The sequence below is a fragment of the Sprattus sprattus genome (genome assembly GCF_963457725.1).
Source record: "Sprattus sprattus genome assembly, chromosome: 1".
Classification (NCBI taxonomy): Eukaryota; Metazoa; Chordata; class Actinopteri; order Clupeiformes; family Clupeidae; genus Sprattus; species Sprattus sprattus.
The window spans coordinates 47,710,225-47,727,643 of record NC_137920.1 but is presented as its reverse complement, the minus strand read 5'-3'; the positions used below and the strand labels follow the sequence as shown (position 1 = coordinate 47,727,643).

At 42.5% G+C, this 17,419-nt stretch overlaps 1 protein-coding gene across 1 annotated transcript; it reads right to left on the bottom strand.

Annotated features, from left to right (window-relative positions):
* Positions 1 to 6,557: 6,557 nt before the first annotated feature.
* On the bottom strand, positions 6,558 to 7,974 carry pou4f4 (POU class 4 homeobox 4; the record flags this gene model as incomplete). The annotated part of the gene is made up of 2 exons (XM_080855037.1): positions 6,558 to 7,472; positions 7,855 to 7,974. The coding sequence occupies 2 exons, from the start codon at positions 7,972 to 7,974 to the stop codon at positions 6,558 to 6,560; spliced, it is 1,035 nt and encodes a 344-aa protein (XP_080711163.1).
* Positions 7,975 to 17,419: the final 9,445 nt, after the last annotated feature.

Below are 17,419 nucleotides of genomic sequence, written 5' to 3'. Positions count from 1 at the left end.
AAATTATGTATGTGACATGATTAGAGGCTCATGGACATTTTCTTTGAACACATTTCTTAGTATTAAATGTGAGTTCACAATTTTATCTTTTTGGAGTTAAGATCTTCGGGGGACTAGGGCCAATGCTAATCACTTTGCTGTAGCCTACTCAAGAATGAAGATTGAACATAGTCATCTTCTGTCTTCCGTACTCTTCTTTTTATTCGGAGATAGGCGAACATTCAGAAGTCCAAACTGGAATAACTTGCTTTACAGAGCAATCTCTGTCTCTCTCCCTCTGTGTTTTGGGTATTCCTTCCTTGTGCTCAATATTTGCAATTGGGCGTTAAAAAACAATTGCTTTAATGACACCGTGCACTTATTGTTTATTAAACTTGGACGCCCTACCCGTGAAATGCCTCTTCAACCATTATGCGGTATACTGACTGCCGCACCGTTAACGAGTTGTTGTTTGTTGCCAAGAAATCGGAACTATTATCTTCGATGTCATAATTAAAATAATATCTGATTTGTTTCTGTATTTGTGTCCTACCAATGAATGGGTGCCGAAGAATAAATTAGTTTTGTGTCTGAAAAATAGGAAAATGTTTTCAATGTATTGGGAAATGATTTTGTGATCCGTAAAAATGTAAAACATCAACTGAAGCAAAGACTGTTCTGTTACTTAGGCTAATTAATTACTTATATATGCTACATCATATGAAATCGTCTCTTCTGTTAAAACGGAGGCCTCACCGGGTAAAAGGGCAACGCATTAGATTAAGACTCAATATGTTATGAAGAAATTGATTATACCACGAAATTAGATTGGTAAATATTGTTCAATTATCCATGCAGATAATTTGATGAACATAATGCTTTTGACAACACGATGCACAACGCTGTTTAGGCAAAATTCCAAGCAAAAACCTTATTTCATCTAACAGCCTATTTCTATCTGTTGTCTCCTATTTTATAGTCGCCATTTCTAGACTATCATTCATAATAAAAGTGAAGCCTGATCAGAGTCCAAATTCCATGCCGCAAAGAGGGCATCTTCAATAAGTCACACGGATGTAGAGGTGTTATGTGTTTTCCCCTGCACAATGGGCCAATGGGATATGGAACCACATCGCAGAGGAGCTATCCATGGTGCTGAACTTTTTTGGTCATAACAATCTAACAATAACGACAACTAATAATAATAATGAGAATAATACTTATAATAAAGATTTTTCCTCTTATTTATCAAGTATTCGTTTCTTGGTTTAGGGGCCTACAATTTGTAATGTACCCATCAATGTCAAGTTTAAGATCAAAGTGGTTGTATTCAGATATGTTATTTTGCGGTCAGGGGTGGGCCATTTTGGTTTTGGTCCCAGTGCGACCCCGCCTGCTAACTTCTCTGCAGCATATCTCAGGAACAATCCCTCCAGTGTGGGGAAACATCCTACTCTACTCCTGAGGAGCTTCGGATCCATCGCCATTAAATAATTATGCTTCGCACGCCTTAACTTTTGAGCACCTAGTAATGAAGGCGGTCGAATTTTAGAACAGCCTCTTGAAAATGTGCATCACAGGTCGCTGAACATGTAAGCGAAATCTTATTGGCTGGGGAAATGTAGGTGAATTTATTATTATTATTTTTTTGTTTGTTGTTGTTGTGCATTCTATCTGTGGACAGGTGTAAGCTATTTCATTGGCGAGGTCAAACACAACATTGTAGGAGTATAATATCCGTTGTTTTTAGACCATTTTCTTGTAGCCTGGATTATTTAGAATAATGTTCAACCCAATATTTTACCATCGATAACTACATCGTTTGGGTGTGTGTGTCGGGAGGGGCGGGGGGGGGGGGGGGGGGGGGGCGCTATCACCTGAAAGTTTAGGAGAAGTTTGAACTATCACCTGCAAATAGTTACTTTCTCATTACTTTCGAACAAAGTAAAGAAAAGTAGGCCTTCTCATAGCGGGCAAGCACACGGTTTTAATGATTTGTGTAAAATGAAGAGAGAGCCTACTGGCCTTGTGTGATACAGCCAGTGTAAGGATGAAGACATGCCTCTTTCAACAGTTTTTTTTTATGAATTCAAGCTTCCCCAGTTCAAACCCATCAAAGATTTACTACGACTTTATATTTCGCCATTCACCCTAGGGAGCAATAGTATGTTCCAATGAAAATGTTAGTCTTCATTATTTCATTCGTGTCGATATTTAAATTGAAAATTAAAATCGTTCCATTTTAATCTGCTCGTTATTGAATAACCTTCCGTCGAAATTGGGACCTAAATAAATATGGAACCAAAGTGTTTGGTATTTGATAAAAACGAATAGCAGAGTTTGAGGTTGCACAACTATAGGCTACTTCTGTCAGCCGGGGCGGACATTCATTAGCCTACATGTGAGAAAACTTGCGTTTGATGAGATGTCTTCCCTTGATGATCATTAGCGCAAGATTAGCCACACAATGTTTGTAATTATGGCTCCATGTTTTAATTACTGTCGAATATGCATATTTTTCTGACGACGCGCTCACAGGTCAAATTGTGCATATTTTTTTTTTTTGTATCCACCGTTACTCAACCAGGGCCTATCAAACGCTACAAAGGCATCCGCTTGTTCTCCTCGTCAACATCAATTTGATCTAGGCTGAGCTGAACCTTTATCCGTTAGAAGCCCATCAGCGCTGATACAAGCGTTGCCCTCCCGCAGTTGGTTTCCGTCCTTGTAACACGGCAGGCAAAGCCCCACTGGCTTGACTCGTTTTGTGAATGTCTGTCTGACGAGGTGTGAGTCGGAAGGCTGTGGCCTATAAGGCGGTTTATATTAATGTGCTCGATAAATATTACATTGTCGGGATTTGTAAACTTCTAATAGCGGCGACGTGCGCTGAAGCTGACCGGTATAGTTCAGCCAATGAGGGAAGAGGGAAGATAAGTCTGTTTACCTGCACGTCAAGTCTTAAGAAAGCAAAAGGAAACATGGAAACAACAAACACTCCATCCCTGCTGAGTCGAACCGTGCACAAAACAGGTCGAGTAGTGCTGCAGTGACTGAGAGAGAGAGAGAGGGAGAGAGAGAGAGAGGGAGGGAGAGAGAGAGACATAGTAATGTAACAGAGAGCGTCTACTCTCCAAGGTCCCAGAGCTGAGTTGCACTCAAGACTCCGGGTTCATTAAAATTTCATACGCAGTGCTTGGCCAAGGTCTATTTATGAAAATGCGCTTTCCGCTTCATGGAAAACACAAGACGGTGCGGAACCGTGGGGAGGAATGTAGATCTTAACGATAGAATTATATTCACTTATAGATCGGCAAAGTTCTGGCTTTCCACGTGCACCATATTACAAAATAGTCGCCAAGTGCCACACGCTGAGCCTGCCTTATCCGCGTTTGACGTCTATATGTTCTCCCTTCTTCGCCACTTATGAATTATGGAGATGGTAAGAGAAAGCTATGCAAATTGACAGCGTGGAAACCCATAGAAGCAAGACACCCCGCATAATACCGCCGACCCCCGAGTACTCAGGGATTCTGGGTGCAAATTATTAGTAGAGATAGTTGGCTATAGTTAATCATTACACTTTGAACATTACGAAATACTGCTCTACAAGCTATTTGTATTTGTGGTGAATACGATCCCTGCCACGGTTTACCATACATCCTAAATGAATCCCCTGTATGAACATTTTGAGATTTTAAAATGAGCAGCCTACACACTGCTTATTAAGCCCCAATATTCTCGGTGTTATGGATGGCACAAAGACACACTTATGAACAGAACGGACATTATCCATGCATTCCATGTTCTACATCAGTTTTTGTGGGCTAAAAGCTTTGAACATGGTATGGGGAATCAGTTGCGTAACTCGTTGCTTGTTTAGCGTCTACAGTGTAGCACAAAAGAAACTGTTTGGCTTTTGGCCGTGTACATTATTTAAGGCAAACAATTAACAAGGACTGTCGTGGGGCCACGTAGCCTATTTATTCACGCATCCACGACTCCGAATTGCACCCGGAAGCGCCCGCAGAGAGCTGCGGGCATCACAACAAATGTTTCGCTAATTCAGAATGACATATTGCTTTACTTTGCTACGGTTTGCCACAGTAATTAAGTTTGCAGGCCTTTTATTACAGCAGCATTTGGTTTGATTCCAGGTAACAATCAAGATATCATGTGAGAAATAAACTTGTTTAAAAAGATTTAATCACTTGTTAATTGTTATAGTAGCCTACATGTAATTTAACCAAGTGTATTTAGATTATACCGAAGAAAATATGGTTGACACTAATGGAAGTTTAGTGTTTGTTGGTAGGGCTCATGTAATCCGATACATTTTGCGTATCTCTCCGACTTTCATTAAAATGTACTCTGATAGGCTACTAAGAACATATTTTATATGAATGCATTATTGTTATTATTATTATTGTTGTTGTTGTTGTTACTGTAGTTGTTATAAACTGCATTTTCTTGTTATCTTTGCTCAATTTTGAAAGATGATTGCAGGATTTCAGTGGTCAGAATTTCACTGAGATCTGATAACAATATTGTAAATTCTTCATTTGCCTGCCTTTAGCATTTTGGGTCCATAATAGATGTAGGGTTGCTATTCTCGAAGGGGAGAGGGACTCGGTCTTCTGTTGTCTAACATGGTCTCATTCGTTCAACAAGGGGATATCGTCTTCTAAACAAACACATACAAAAATCAATAGTATCATAACAGCTCATATTTATTATTCATTATTAACGGGTTTACAACCCTGAACCACCTGCTGAACAGCAGACAGAACACTAGACCAATGACATTTTCAGTGCTGAAAATATGCAGACGTTGGATGGTCACACCTGCTGAAAATGCTTAATACTTCTGTAGTCCAGATACACACAACATACTGGGAAACCGCTTGGTGACGACAAGAAAGTAGCCTACGGTCTAAGTACTTCTCCGCGAAAATAGTGACCATCTAATGACCATCTGGCGACTGATTTATATTATTGAACATACAGGTAAGGCCTGTGTTTAGTAGTTTTTCCGTTGGCCTATTTCTTCCTATTTCTGCCCTCTCTTACTGGCGCCATGCGGGCAACAGCCATGACTTTTCGACTTTGCATTTTTCAGTTGTATAGCCTATCGCTTCCAGTTCTTAAGTGAGGTGTGTTGGAAATGTAGCATTTTACACGGTTTAAGATATGAAACAATTATGGAGGTTATTGACAATGGTCAATAAGATTTTAATCTTAACCTGTCAATAATAGTAATAATAATTTCGCCTTAATCTAATGGACTGACTGTCATGCACATTTTTGACATTTGTTTCGGCCTGGTGAAACACTGTCCATGGTTTATATCAATAGCCACAGACATTCCCCATTGACAACTGAATGACAATGAGGATTTGAAATGAGTGATAGCAGAACATGAGGTAAAACGTGCAGGGTTTATTTTTAGTTTCTGTCGCTTACACAGACAAATATAAGCACACTGTCACAAATGAAATATACGTTGCATTAAAAATAAGTTAAGGTCAAATAAATAAGAAGAAAAAAAGATACCAATTAAATAAATCATAAATAGGCTGACACAAGTCTCTTCTGAACAGTAGGCTATCTACAAAGTGCACTGAATATAATTTTTCTGGAATGAAAATAAAATTCCCCATCCAAATAATAATATATAATAGTAATAATAAATAATAACAACAATAATAATCATAATAATAATAATTAACAACAGCAACCCAAAAGAAATTATCGTTCCTTCGTGAGAACATGGGGGATTATTTTTCTTCTAATTAAATTGATTGTCAAAGCACTGTTGAAGTGAAATTCGTTGAGACATACAACATTTACATATCTGTGTTGTCTAATTCGAACATGACTTAGTGAGGAAAAAAACACTCCTATTTTCCCTAGCTCAAAAAAATACAAATAATAATGTGCCACGACGAATGTGATGAGGTAGACACAGGACATATACTGTGTGTATGTCCTTGTGCACGTGCGTTTGCGTGTGTATGTTCTCTTATTGCAATGCATTCAAATGGAAAACTTTTCAGCTAGAAAACGCACACATAACGCCCTATACGAGAAACCGTGCAATGGATTACAGTAGGACCCCCGTGTCACCGGGAGCGAATCTTTCTTCTGAAACACGTACAACATTGAGATTTTTTTAAGCTTCGGTAGTCTTCTGCACAATTGTTTTAAAAATGAACAAAATTGACACGCTTTTCACACACAGAGGTGCAATATATTCACAAATATTTACATGGATAAATATAAAAGAGTTCATTTGACCTAAGAGAATAATTACTCTTCGATTTTCCTTTTTTTGTACAGTAATTGCCATGTGTCAGTATAGGGTTCTTTCTGCTCCACTTCAGAACGCACGGTCTTGTCATCTCTGTCCTGATGGTGATTTTGTAGAAATTATGGTTTATTTCACGTATAAAACATTGGCCTACACATGTCTCGCATATAGAACGCTGATATCTGATCTCGTCCCGGTAAGTGAGAACACAGCAGGAGCATCCAGCCACATTAAGTTATTATGTCTGATTTGTCTGAAACGGAGTGGCCTAGTGAGTGGCTGAGAACTTCATCCTTTTCTGCTTCTGCCTCTGATTGCAAAACCACACCCGGACGACATTCTTTTTCAGGTCAAGTTTCTCAGCTATAGCCGCTATCTTCTCGGACGAAGGCCGAGGCTGCACAGCGAAGTACGCCTCCAGCGACCGTTTTTCTGGGGCCGCGATGGATGTGCGTTTTCTCTTTTTGTCGCCTCCGTTAAATACCTCAGGCTTTGCCATTTTCTCCCTCTGAGCTCGCTCGGCCTCCTCCAGCCACGCTTCTAGGATGGGCTTGAGGGCGACCATGTTGTTGTGCGACAAGGTGAGCGACTCGAACCGGCAAATCGTGCTCTGGCTTAGGCAACCCACCCCGGGGATTTTAAGGTTCGCCAAGGCTGACCCGACGTCTGCCTGAGTGACTCCGAGCTTGATTCGCCGCTGCTTGAAACGCTCAGCAAAAGATTCCAACTCCCTGGGGTCGGGCTCCGAATCTCCGCTGCCGCTTAGCGAGTTGTGCGAGCCCAGGCTGTGCGGATGCATGTTCATGCTCTGCTGGTGGTGGTGTTGCATGTGGTTGAGTGACATGTGCGAGTGTGGATGCGAGCCGGTGGAACACACGTCGGAGCCCCCCATGCCTCCCAGAGAGATGCCCGGGGTCAGATGATCCAGAAGGTCGCCATCCAGGCCTTGTGTCGACTGATGGTGCGGATGGTGGTGGTGGTGGTGCGAAGACAGAACCGATGGGTGGTGGAGATGGCCCGCCGAAGACGTGGGTGTGCAGGTCATGCTTGTCATAGTCGTCATTGTGTGGTAGGTGGCGTCCGGCTTGAACGGATGGCTTTTTTGAGCCATGTCCACCGCCGCCAACGCCTCTGCCCTCTGCAGTAAAGTTTCATCAAAGCCGGCGAAAATGTTTCCCTGCAACTTCGCCACAAAATACACAAACAAGGTAAATTAGTATCTGACTAAGATTAATTACTTTCCTTATAAATATCAACTCACTAAACATTTAAGAACTTGAGTTGAATTGGTAACTATGCGCGTTTTGCTGTGGGGCTGTGTATTTGGCTACACAGGTAGTTTGTTGTTTTGGGTTTGTAAGTTTTGTTAATGTTTTATTTAGTCCTTTAAAACTATGCGTTTTCATATTCTATGAGGTCATGGGCCATTTGTCATGTTATGTCATACGATTTAGAGTACAGAGCAGGCTACAGTACAGTGACATTCGAATAATGTATCAATAAAAAATTATGAACCGTTTTTCTAAATAAAGTCACTGAAATGTAAGTTAAGTCTCGCAACTTACCGAGGGGTTTGGTAAACATGCCCGTCTGATGGCCTCCGAACTCGAGTGAAGCGGCGTGTACTTCGGCTCGTGTAACATCGGATGCATGCTAAAAGGTTGTTTGCTATTCATTGACATCATGATTGCAGAAGTAAGAGAAGGGTGTTTCTCGTCTCCTTTGGTGGTCTCCGTGCAGGTCACACAAACGCCAATACACTCTTCACCAGACTAAAGGTGGCTAAGATTTGTGATTAAGTAATGGAGAAGTAGTTCACCTGCCACGGGAAACTGCCTGTGCGAACAGAGCCTTACTGACGGTAGACTGTCTTTGGAACTGACGATGAGCGTGCCATCACCTATAATATATTACTATCATCTGGTCCCGCCCACAACCTAGAACCAGCCCCTCCCATCACGAAATCCCGTTGTTCCACAGTTGCTGGTAAATATATGCAAGTGCACGCCCCTCAGGGCTACCAGTCCCGCCCTCAGCCCAGGGTGTTTTGAGAAGGGAGTCTCCGACGTGCATTAAGATACTATCTTCGCTGAAAGCTGTGCTCCTATTGGTGCAGCGAGGTTGTAGTTTCGCGTGTGGTTGGTTCGAATGCAGATAGACACACGCAGAGCCTATGCAGACGCGTTTGCAACATTTCATAATACAATTTTTTTTTTGTTAAAAATGTTGAAAGCGGAAGTTATAATTGTTATTAAAATGTCGGAGTTGTCACAAGCTTTCAAGCTTTCCTAGTATTTAAAAAAAGTTACTTCTAACTCAGCTAAAACAGACGAGCAGTCGGCCGGCCGTCTGTGAAGCATATACAACAATTTGATCTATGAATTAATAATCGCTCATTTACTTTGTGGTATGCACCACAGTATGGATTATCCAATTAGGGAATGAACTGTTCAAACTCGGTGAGAACTCAAACTTGCGATACAATATTAATGCAGGGACCCGTTGGTCAACTGACTATGCGCTGTCAAGCTTTCCCAAGAATTAATCTACGGACACAATTCAACTGTTGGCCTCTCTTTCGAGAGGACAGGGCATATGTTGGTACAGCTATCAAGGGCAAATGGCAATGCTATTTGAATTTTATAGAAGCAACTGAAACACGACGCTCTAGGAGTTAGTGTACAGATTGCTCAGACTGTCTGTTTAAATATCAGAATTTCCTCTATTTCCTCTTTATTTTCTTTTTGAGGGAGAGGTCAAGATGGTCCAAATGTATCGGAAAACCTCAGATTTGATGATGGATTACTGACAGCCATCAGTTACCTTACAACTGTCGTACTTAATTCTAGAACTTCATTCTTAATTGAACCCGATTTCCGAACTTTATTCCAGTGCATAATGCATAATTTACAATACAATAAATAAATAAAATACAAATATAATTTAACATCACTGATATTCATGGTACATGCACAATTATTAAATCACATGATTTGCTCATCAAACCTAACAGGCTATTTGACTATAATTTGAATAAATAAAAGTAACTCTGTACTGTTGAATTTACAGAACTATTCACCTCAGCCTCAATTAGACATTCCCGTCAAGAACCTTTATATGTTTTTATAAAATAAACGAAATAAACAAAATAATTAGGAAGGTTGCTTATTTTAATTACTTGAGTTCGTTTTGATTTCATAAAACTTGAAATAAGATAATCAGCTTCTCAACTTGAAGTGTGTTAGTGGTGTGTGTAAGTGCTTTTGCAATTAAGTTAAATTTCAGATTTATCTCCAATTACTTTTGTCTTCTGATCCCCCCACCCCTGCCCTTCTGCATTATCACGTTTACTCCGTATACACTAACACTATACATTCATTCATACAAACACACACACGCACGGGCACTCATACACACACACACACACACACACACACACACACACACACACACACACACACACACACACACACACACACACACACACACACACACACACACACACACACCCCACGCACAGATACACAAACACCCACACAAACTCATATTCAACCTCGGATCAGACGCAGTGCTGGGCCACATGGTCAGTGGGTGCTGGTGGTGCACTGAAAGAGACAGTAGCCTTTGACTGGAAATGGCTCCTAGTACTCAGAGTATGAGGTCAACAATGGCCAGCGAGCCCCACAGTAGGACTGTAACTTGAGTGGTATATGCAAACAGCAGCACTGTTATATTGGCACCCATACACATACATACTCGCTCCTACACACATACACACACACACACACACACACACACACACACACACACACACACACATACACACACACATTCTCAACGCACCCGCACCAGCAAACACACACACACACACACACACACACACACACACACACACACACACACACACACACACACACACACACACTGATACCCATACACACATTCACAACGCAACAGCACACACACACACACACTCACACACACACAAACACACACACACTCACACACAAACACACACACACACACACAAACACACACACAAACACACACACACAAACACACACACACACACACACACACACACACACACAAACACACACTTACACTGACACCCATACACACAGTCACAACGCGCACACACACAAACACACACACACACTCCGCCCTGCACCCCTTACCCAGCTGCTGTGGCTGGCTCTCCAACGGGGCCACAGAACCTGCCTCATCAAATATGCATCAGCTCTCTCTCTCTCTCTTTCTCTCTCTCTTCCTCTCTGTCTCCTTCTCTTGGTCTTTCTTTCTCTCCATCTCTCTCTCAGGGTAGCTGCAGCCATCAGGGACTCTAGCTGTTCTGAGACGGACAGGCTCACAAGGAACCAGGCAACCACAGCAGCAGATAGACAGACGGACGGACGGACGGACGGACGGACGGACGGACGGACGGACGGACGGACGGACGGACGGACGGACAGACAGACAGACAGACAGACAGACAGACAGACAGACAGACAGACAGACAGACAGACAGACAGACAGGCAGGCAGACAGACAGACAGACAGACAGACAGACAGATGGATGGATGGATGGACAAGCAGGCATGCAGGAAAGCATACACATGAAAATGTTGCTTGATGTCAGCAAAAAGGCACTCTAACGCACACACACACACACACACACACGCAGACCTGTAACACTTCACAGGAGGGATGCCAATCAAGAGAGGGTGGATTCCAGGTAGACTGTGAAGGATTTACAGCATTCAGGGATGTTCTGTGTGTGTGTGTGTGTGTGTGTGTGTGTGTGTGTTTGTGTGTGTGTATGGTCGAAGTGTATGATGGATTGTTCAGCTTGCATAGGTCTTCAAACACACAACAAACACCCTCTTTCCTCTTCCCCTCAGGTCTCCCTGTAATGTTGGCTTCCCCATCCACACCCAACCCCATCCTATTCCAGCCCCATGCCTGTGCTCTCTCTCTCTCTCTCTCCCTCTCTCTCTCTCTCCCTCCCTCCCTCCCTGGCCCAGCCCCATGCCTGTGCTGTGCTGTTCTCTCTCTCTCTCTCTCTCTCTCTCTCTCTCTCTCTCTCTCTCTCTCTCTCTCTCTGGCCCAGCCCCATGCCTGTGCTGTTGTCTCTTTCACTCCCTGCTCCTCATGATGAGTTTTTCTGCAAACAAGCCCCGGGAAAGTGCCTGATTATTGCTAATGGAGCGTTTCCATGCATGAATATTGATGGGCTGGTGGGGAATTGCTTTTTATTTGGCTGCTATGAAGAGGCCTCCATCTTTACCAAGACTGGTGAGTAGCGCTGGATAGGAATCTGAACCCCTCACCCTCTCCAAGACCAATGCCTGTGTGTGTGTGTGTGTGTGTGTGTGTGTGTGTGTGTGTGTCTTTTTGTCTTTAATCAGATAGGTTAGTGAAGGGAGACAGGAAATGAGCTGGAGAGAGTTTGGCAGTGGAATCGGGAAATAACCGTGAGGCGGATTCGAACCCGGGTCCCTGTGGGTTTTCAGACCCATTCATGGTCGGGGCTGCTGCTTGCACCACAGCTCCCCCGGCCTTTACCCATCTTATTCATGAGAATAAACCTATACCCTATCTTATCAATGAGAAGAAACCTATTTGGAATCATCTCCATGCATTAGTGAAGAACCTCACTGCAACTATGGACACCCCTCCCTCTCTCTCTCTCTCTCTCTCTACCAATCCATCTATCAGCATTCTCTCTTTCTGTCTGTCCCTCATGTGTCTTGTTTACATTGTGCTTGTTTGGTTCAGATGCTTCGCCACTTGATCACTTGCCCTCCTCAAGAGCACACTGAGCCACATGGGGACTCAACAAATTACGTGATGTGACTGTATGGAATTGTGAGTATGTGTGAGTATGTACAGTAAATGTGTGTTTGTGTGTGTGTGCATGTAGGTGTGTGTACATGGTAAGTGCATGTTAGTGTGTGTGTGGGGGGGGAGGGCAGGTATTGTTAGAGTGTGGGGGGATGGTGTGTGGTGTACATACAGCCACTCTAAGGGGAGCGGAGCAGAGAGAGAGAGAGGAAAGCATCCAGATGTCAAACAAGAGTGAATGTTTCTGCCATGTTGAGCAAATGGACACTTTTTGAACAGAACACACACACACACACAGACACACACACACACACACACACACACACACACACACACACACACACACACACACACACACACACACACACACACACACACACACACACACACACACCTACCTTATTCTTCAATCTCCCTTCAATCCTCCAACCTCTTTTTACGTGGCCCTTTGCCCGCCCCCCTACCCCCCTCTCCTACCAACACACCCACTTGCCCTGATTGATAAATTATAGATGATGTGTAAAATCTAATGTTGTAGACTCACAATCCATTCACCAAATCGCCAGGCTCACACTACGAGACTTCCAACGGGAGAGGGGTTTCCAACTACTGCCCTTAATGTAATTGCCTTTAGGGTTCCTGGTAAATTTTTCATAGTCTGCCAGCACAAATTAAACATACAAAGCCGGAAGAGAGAGTCCTCTGCCTGCTTCTCCTGGCAAAAGGTATCCCTGCTCCCCCATTTAACCACCTCTCTAGCATCTGTCCAAATGTTGTCTGGAGGGGAGACACAAAATGGATTTGGATTTTGAAAACAGTTTTTTAGGGGGGAGGGTATGCATGCGGAAAGCTTGGAAAAGAGAGCGTGACGCAGTAGACTAGCAACACTTGTCTGGAGTTCATGTTATAAACGCAGAGGCGCCGCATTCAGAACTGTATGGAGCGTGTGGTTAGGGCTAACCCAAGGATCATCCAGTAGAACCTTGAGGCATAAGAGCATATTAGAGATGATATCGTCCCAAGGTTTAGAAATGCAGCATGCTAACTGGGTGTATGGAAATGAAAGTTGAATTCCAGATTTGTAAGACATAAGCAGAGTGAAAAGAGGACAGTGGATGGGTTGCCACCCAAGACAAGGTATGCTGAGTGTAAGCCAGTAAACTGAAGAGGGTTTTATATTGTTAGAATGAATGTTTAATAAGGATGGACTCTGAGCACAGTCTCTTACGGCTTGAATGAAGTCTCTGAGTCTCTGGGGGTTAGGGAACATGGCCTGATAAATGGGGTGTTAGCCTCACTGCCAATCATGAACCAGAAAGTGTTGTTCACCATGGGAATTACACTTATTATTAAAGGTGGCAAATCATAATAACAGAACAGTGTTACAATGTCTTAAACAGCATCTGACCCCTCCTAAGCCCTCCCAACCTCAGATGTTAATCAGATAATGGACCTTACATTAGTGTAAAACGTAATTCAGATATCTCAATGATAAAGCTCATGTCCAATCTCATATAACTTGCAAGCGAGTCCTAGACCCTCACTGTGCCTTGTTCCCACATCTCTATTGTTGATAATTTAGGATTTCATACCATGCATGTTAAACCTGCAGGCCAGACATGGAGTAAGCTTTATATGCAAGTTGTCAGTACACAACAATGGAGTCAGTTGAAAGAGAATGTCCATTTCTAATAAACCCAATTATATATATGTATATGTATATGTATATTGTAACAGGTTGCAGGGTGGGTAGTGTAGTTAACTGAGGAATCAGTCGGCAGGCGAGGTTAAAAGACGGTTTTAATTCAGAAAACTCAACACAAACAGGTAGCTACAACTAAGGATTCTCTTCAAACACAGGCAAAAGTCCAAAACACAAAATGTTCCTTTCCCCTCTTCCTTCAGGGTTTTTTCTAATAAACGTAAACTTCAAACTACTTTCCTTCAGTAAAGTCAGCTTCCAGTGGGCAGTCCGGTCCATCCAGGCTTGGGCTTATCCTTCACCCTTCCTGTTGCGCTTTACTAAGCGCTTCCAGCGCGCACTTCCAACGCACGCTTCAAACGCACGTCAGGTGCGCTCTGTTCTCTCTGGCTCTCTCTCGTCCAACAGGCACCACCTGCCTTATCTGCTCCTTCAATTGAGCACCTCCACCTGGGTGCCTGCTGCATTGTGGGGGATGTAGTTTGAGTGGCGGCCATCTTGTGGTGTGGCAGCCAGTCCTCCAGGAAAATGCCACACCCCACTACAAGCTGGCCCACTGTGATGCCACAATATGTATATGTATATGTATGAGTAAACCTCATCCAAAACCATATGGTTAAAAGTGCCAGGAATGCTTTTGTCACATAAATCACAACTCAAACTTGCTAGTCGCTATATTTTGATTGGTGTCCAATATGCTCTATGACAGTCTTAAAACTGGATCAATTGGTTTGGGTTTTTTGATGGGTTAAAAATATCTCACAATCCTGTTGCTATAGCTTCTCCCTATAGTCTTTCCCAAATTTCCTCTGTATGTTCAGACAAGAAGATGTTGTCTCTTAAAGCCAATGATACAAAATGGTGACTGATCCACGGGTAAGGATTCAGCGATTCTGATCCAAAACACTTTGGACATTCTGTGTGTTTCTGCACGGCCCTGGCTCTGTAAATGGGACACAAACATAGTGACTCGGGCCGAGCCATAAACAAATTCTAGCCCATCAACAGGTTGCTTCAGGAGCACGGAAGGGAGGAATGTCAACAACCTTTCCCAGCAAGTATGCATTTAGTTTGTAGAGACATTTCATATTTTGATTATGATTATGATAACTATAAAATGGTTGAAGGTACTATGGATCAATATCTGAAGATACTGTCAATAGTTGAAGGTACTGAAGGTACTAATTATCACTATCTACCCATTATTTCAGATGTTTGATGGCATTTGAAACAGTGGACATATATGGTTCAATCACAAGACTCCTCTTTGTCATGTTCACTGTTGTTATGAATGAGTTCACAACTGATATAAGCATAGAATCATCTTGAAATTAGGCAGCACCATTTCAATGGATTTCAGTGTTCTGTCCATGTGAAGATCAATTACCCATCAATTACCCATGATCACTTCTCATTCAATCCCTCTGCTTTCTACTCTTTGCTCTTGTCTGTTACTTTCTTTTAGCACAGTTTCTTCAAGTTGATTCTTCTCAATCCATTGCTCTCTCTCTCTCTCTCTTCTGTCTCTCTGTCTGTCCCTCATGTACCTGTCATCTCCGTGCAGCATCCTCTCCGAGGGCGTGGATCAATAGATTAACTGAGTGCTCGTGAATAATGCAGTGAGGGCCAATAGCAGTTGGACATAAAGGCAGCGCGCCCTAGAGCCGACTTGTTAAAGCTTAAAAGTACAACATACTTCACTCGTTACAGAGTTTGCTTGAGTGCTGAACCATGTGTCATGACCCCATCCCCCCGACACACAAACACACAAACACACACACACACACACACACACACACACACACACACACACACAAACACACACACACACACACACACACACACACACACACACACACACACACACACACACACACACACATACACACACACACACACACAAACACACACACACACACATCACACATGTGTATATGCACAGACCTTGTCCTGTGCAAGAAAACAGTGTTGTGGAGTAGATAGAAGTAGTGTATACTGTAACATGATGATGATGACGATGACGATGGTGACGGTGGTGATGATGGTGATGATGAAGACAATAAGATGAAAGAGGATGCAAACGGGGAGTTAAGTAAATAAGTTAAGTAAATAACAGCAGATACCTTTGTCTAGAACGACTTACAAAACATTAGATAAACATTACACACAGCAGAAGTGTTAATTTAAAATAAAAATGTACAATTAATCAATCAGTGAATTCAATAAATTGTAACTATTCCAAATATCAACACTATTATTACATTTATAAAGTATGCCTCAAACAAAATAGTGAATTACACAGATGATATTAAAACTGGTAAGTTTTTAAATGCTTTTTAAATGTACCAAGGCTGAACAACTGACACTCCCCATCAGAGTAGCAATGACAAATATGCACTCATCAGAAAAACAAGTGACACTCTCCATCAGAGTAGCAATGACAAATATGCACTAATCAGAGAAACAACTGTTGCAGATGTTAACATCCAAGATGACAACAATGATGACAACAGTGGTCATGATTAGGATGATGATGATTTTCAAACTAAGGTCATGACCCTTGTCTTGCCTACCAAGTGTTTTTGTCTTATCCCTCTCATATTTCGTCCTCACAGCTGCAGCATCCACACTGCATCTCTCAAACAATAGGAAGTGTTTCAACTCCCTGTACGCTGATCTCCCTGCGGTTTGATACACACACACTAACATTTGCATACAAATACGATTGACATCTGCAGTTTTTTAGTATCGTTGTTATTGTTTGTTGTACAAGAATAGAGAGCTGTCAAACAAAAGGGAAAAACAAATAAACTAAATGTGGTAAAGATGGTGAAACAAGCCAAGTGGGGGAAAAAGAAAAAAAAAACGAATTAATCATATGTAAATTCCAATTTAGTGTGTGTTTTTTTTTCCACCACAGTATGAGGAAGAGAAGGGCGGAAGGTTTTTTATTAGAATCCCCTGCCTGTTGAGAAGAGTTCCGTCTTTGTTTTATTTGTTAGTACCAACAGTTTTGCAAGGCAACGAGATGTCTTCTGACATAGAGATAATTGACAGTCAACTGCATAGGCTTCTGAAGGATCTTTGCCAAGGACGAGGAAACCAGAGAAGGAAGAATAGGAGGAGGGTGAAAAAAACAAAAGTCAAACATTTGTCTTGGATCCTCTTTCTTCTTTATTTACTGAAATATTAATGCTTTTGCTAGAGGCCATAGCTGTTTATGTGCAGCGTTTGGGCAGTCCGCTGGTGAAGTTACTGAGAGGAGCCCTGATCCCCCCCCTCGTATTGTGAGCTGAGATCTCTAATTAAGCAGCCAGTTCTCTCCCCACCCACCCTCTCTCTCTCTCTCCATCTCTTGCTCTCTCCTTCTCTCTCATCACTCGCTCCAGTCCTACTCCATCTGATGTTTGTGTTTGTGGTCTTCGGATAAAGGCGTCCTCTTGTTTTCTTGCACTGCAGAATGGGGCAGCTTTGAAGTGCTGCTGAGTTCATGATTGGCTAGTTTGGTGTGAGCCGTGGAGATGGTGCGTGCTTGTGTGTGCACTCTGGGGCTTCTAATCAGACTCAAACGGATCATATAATAT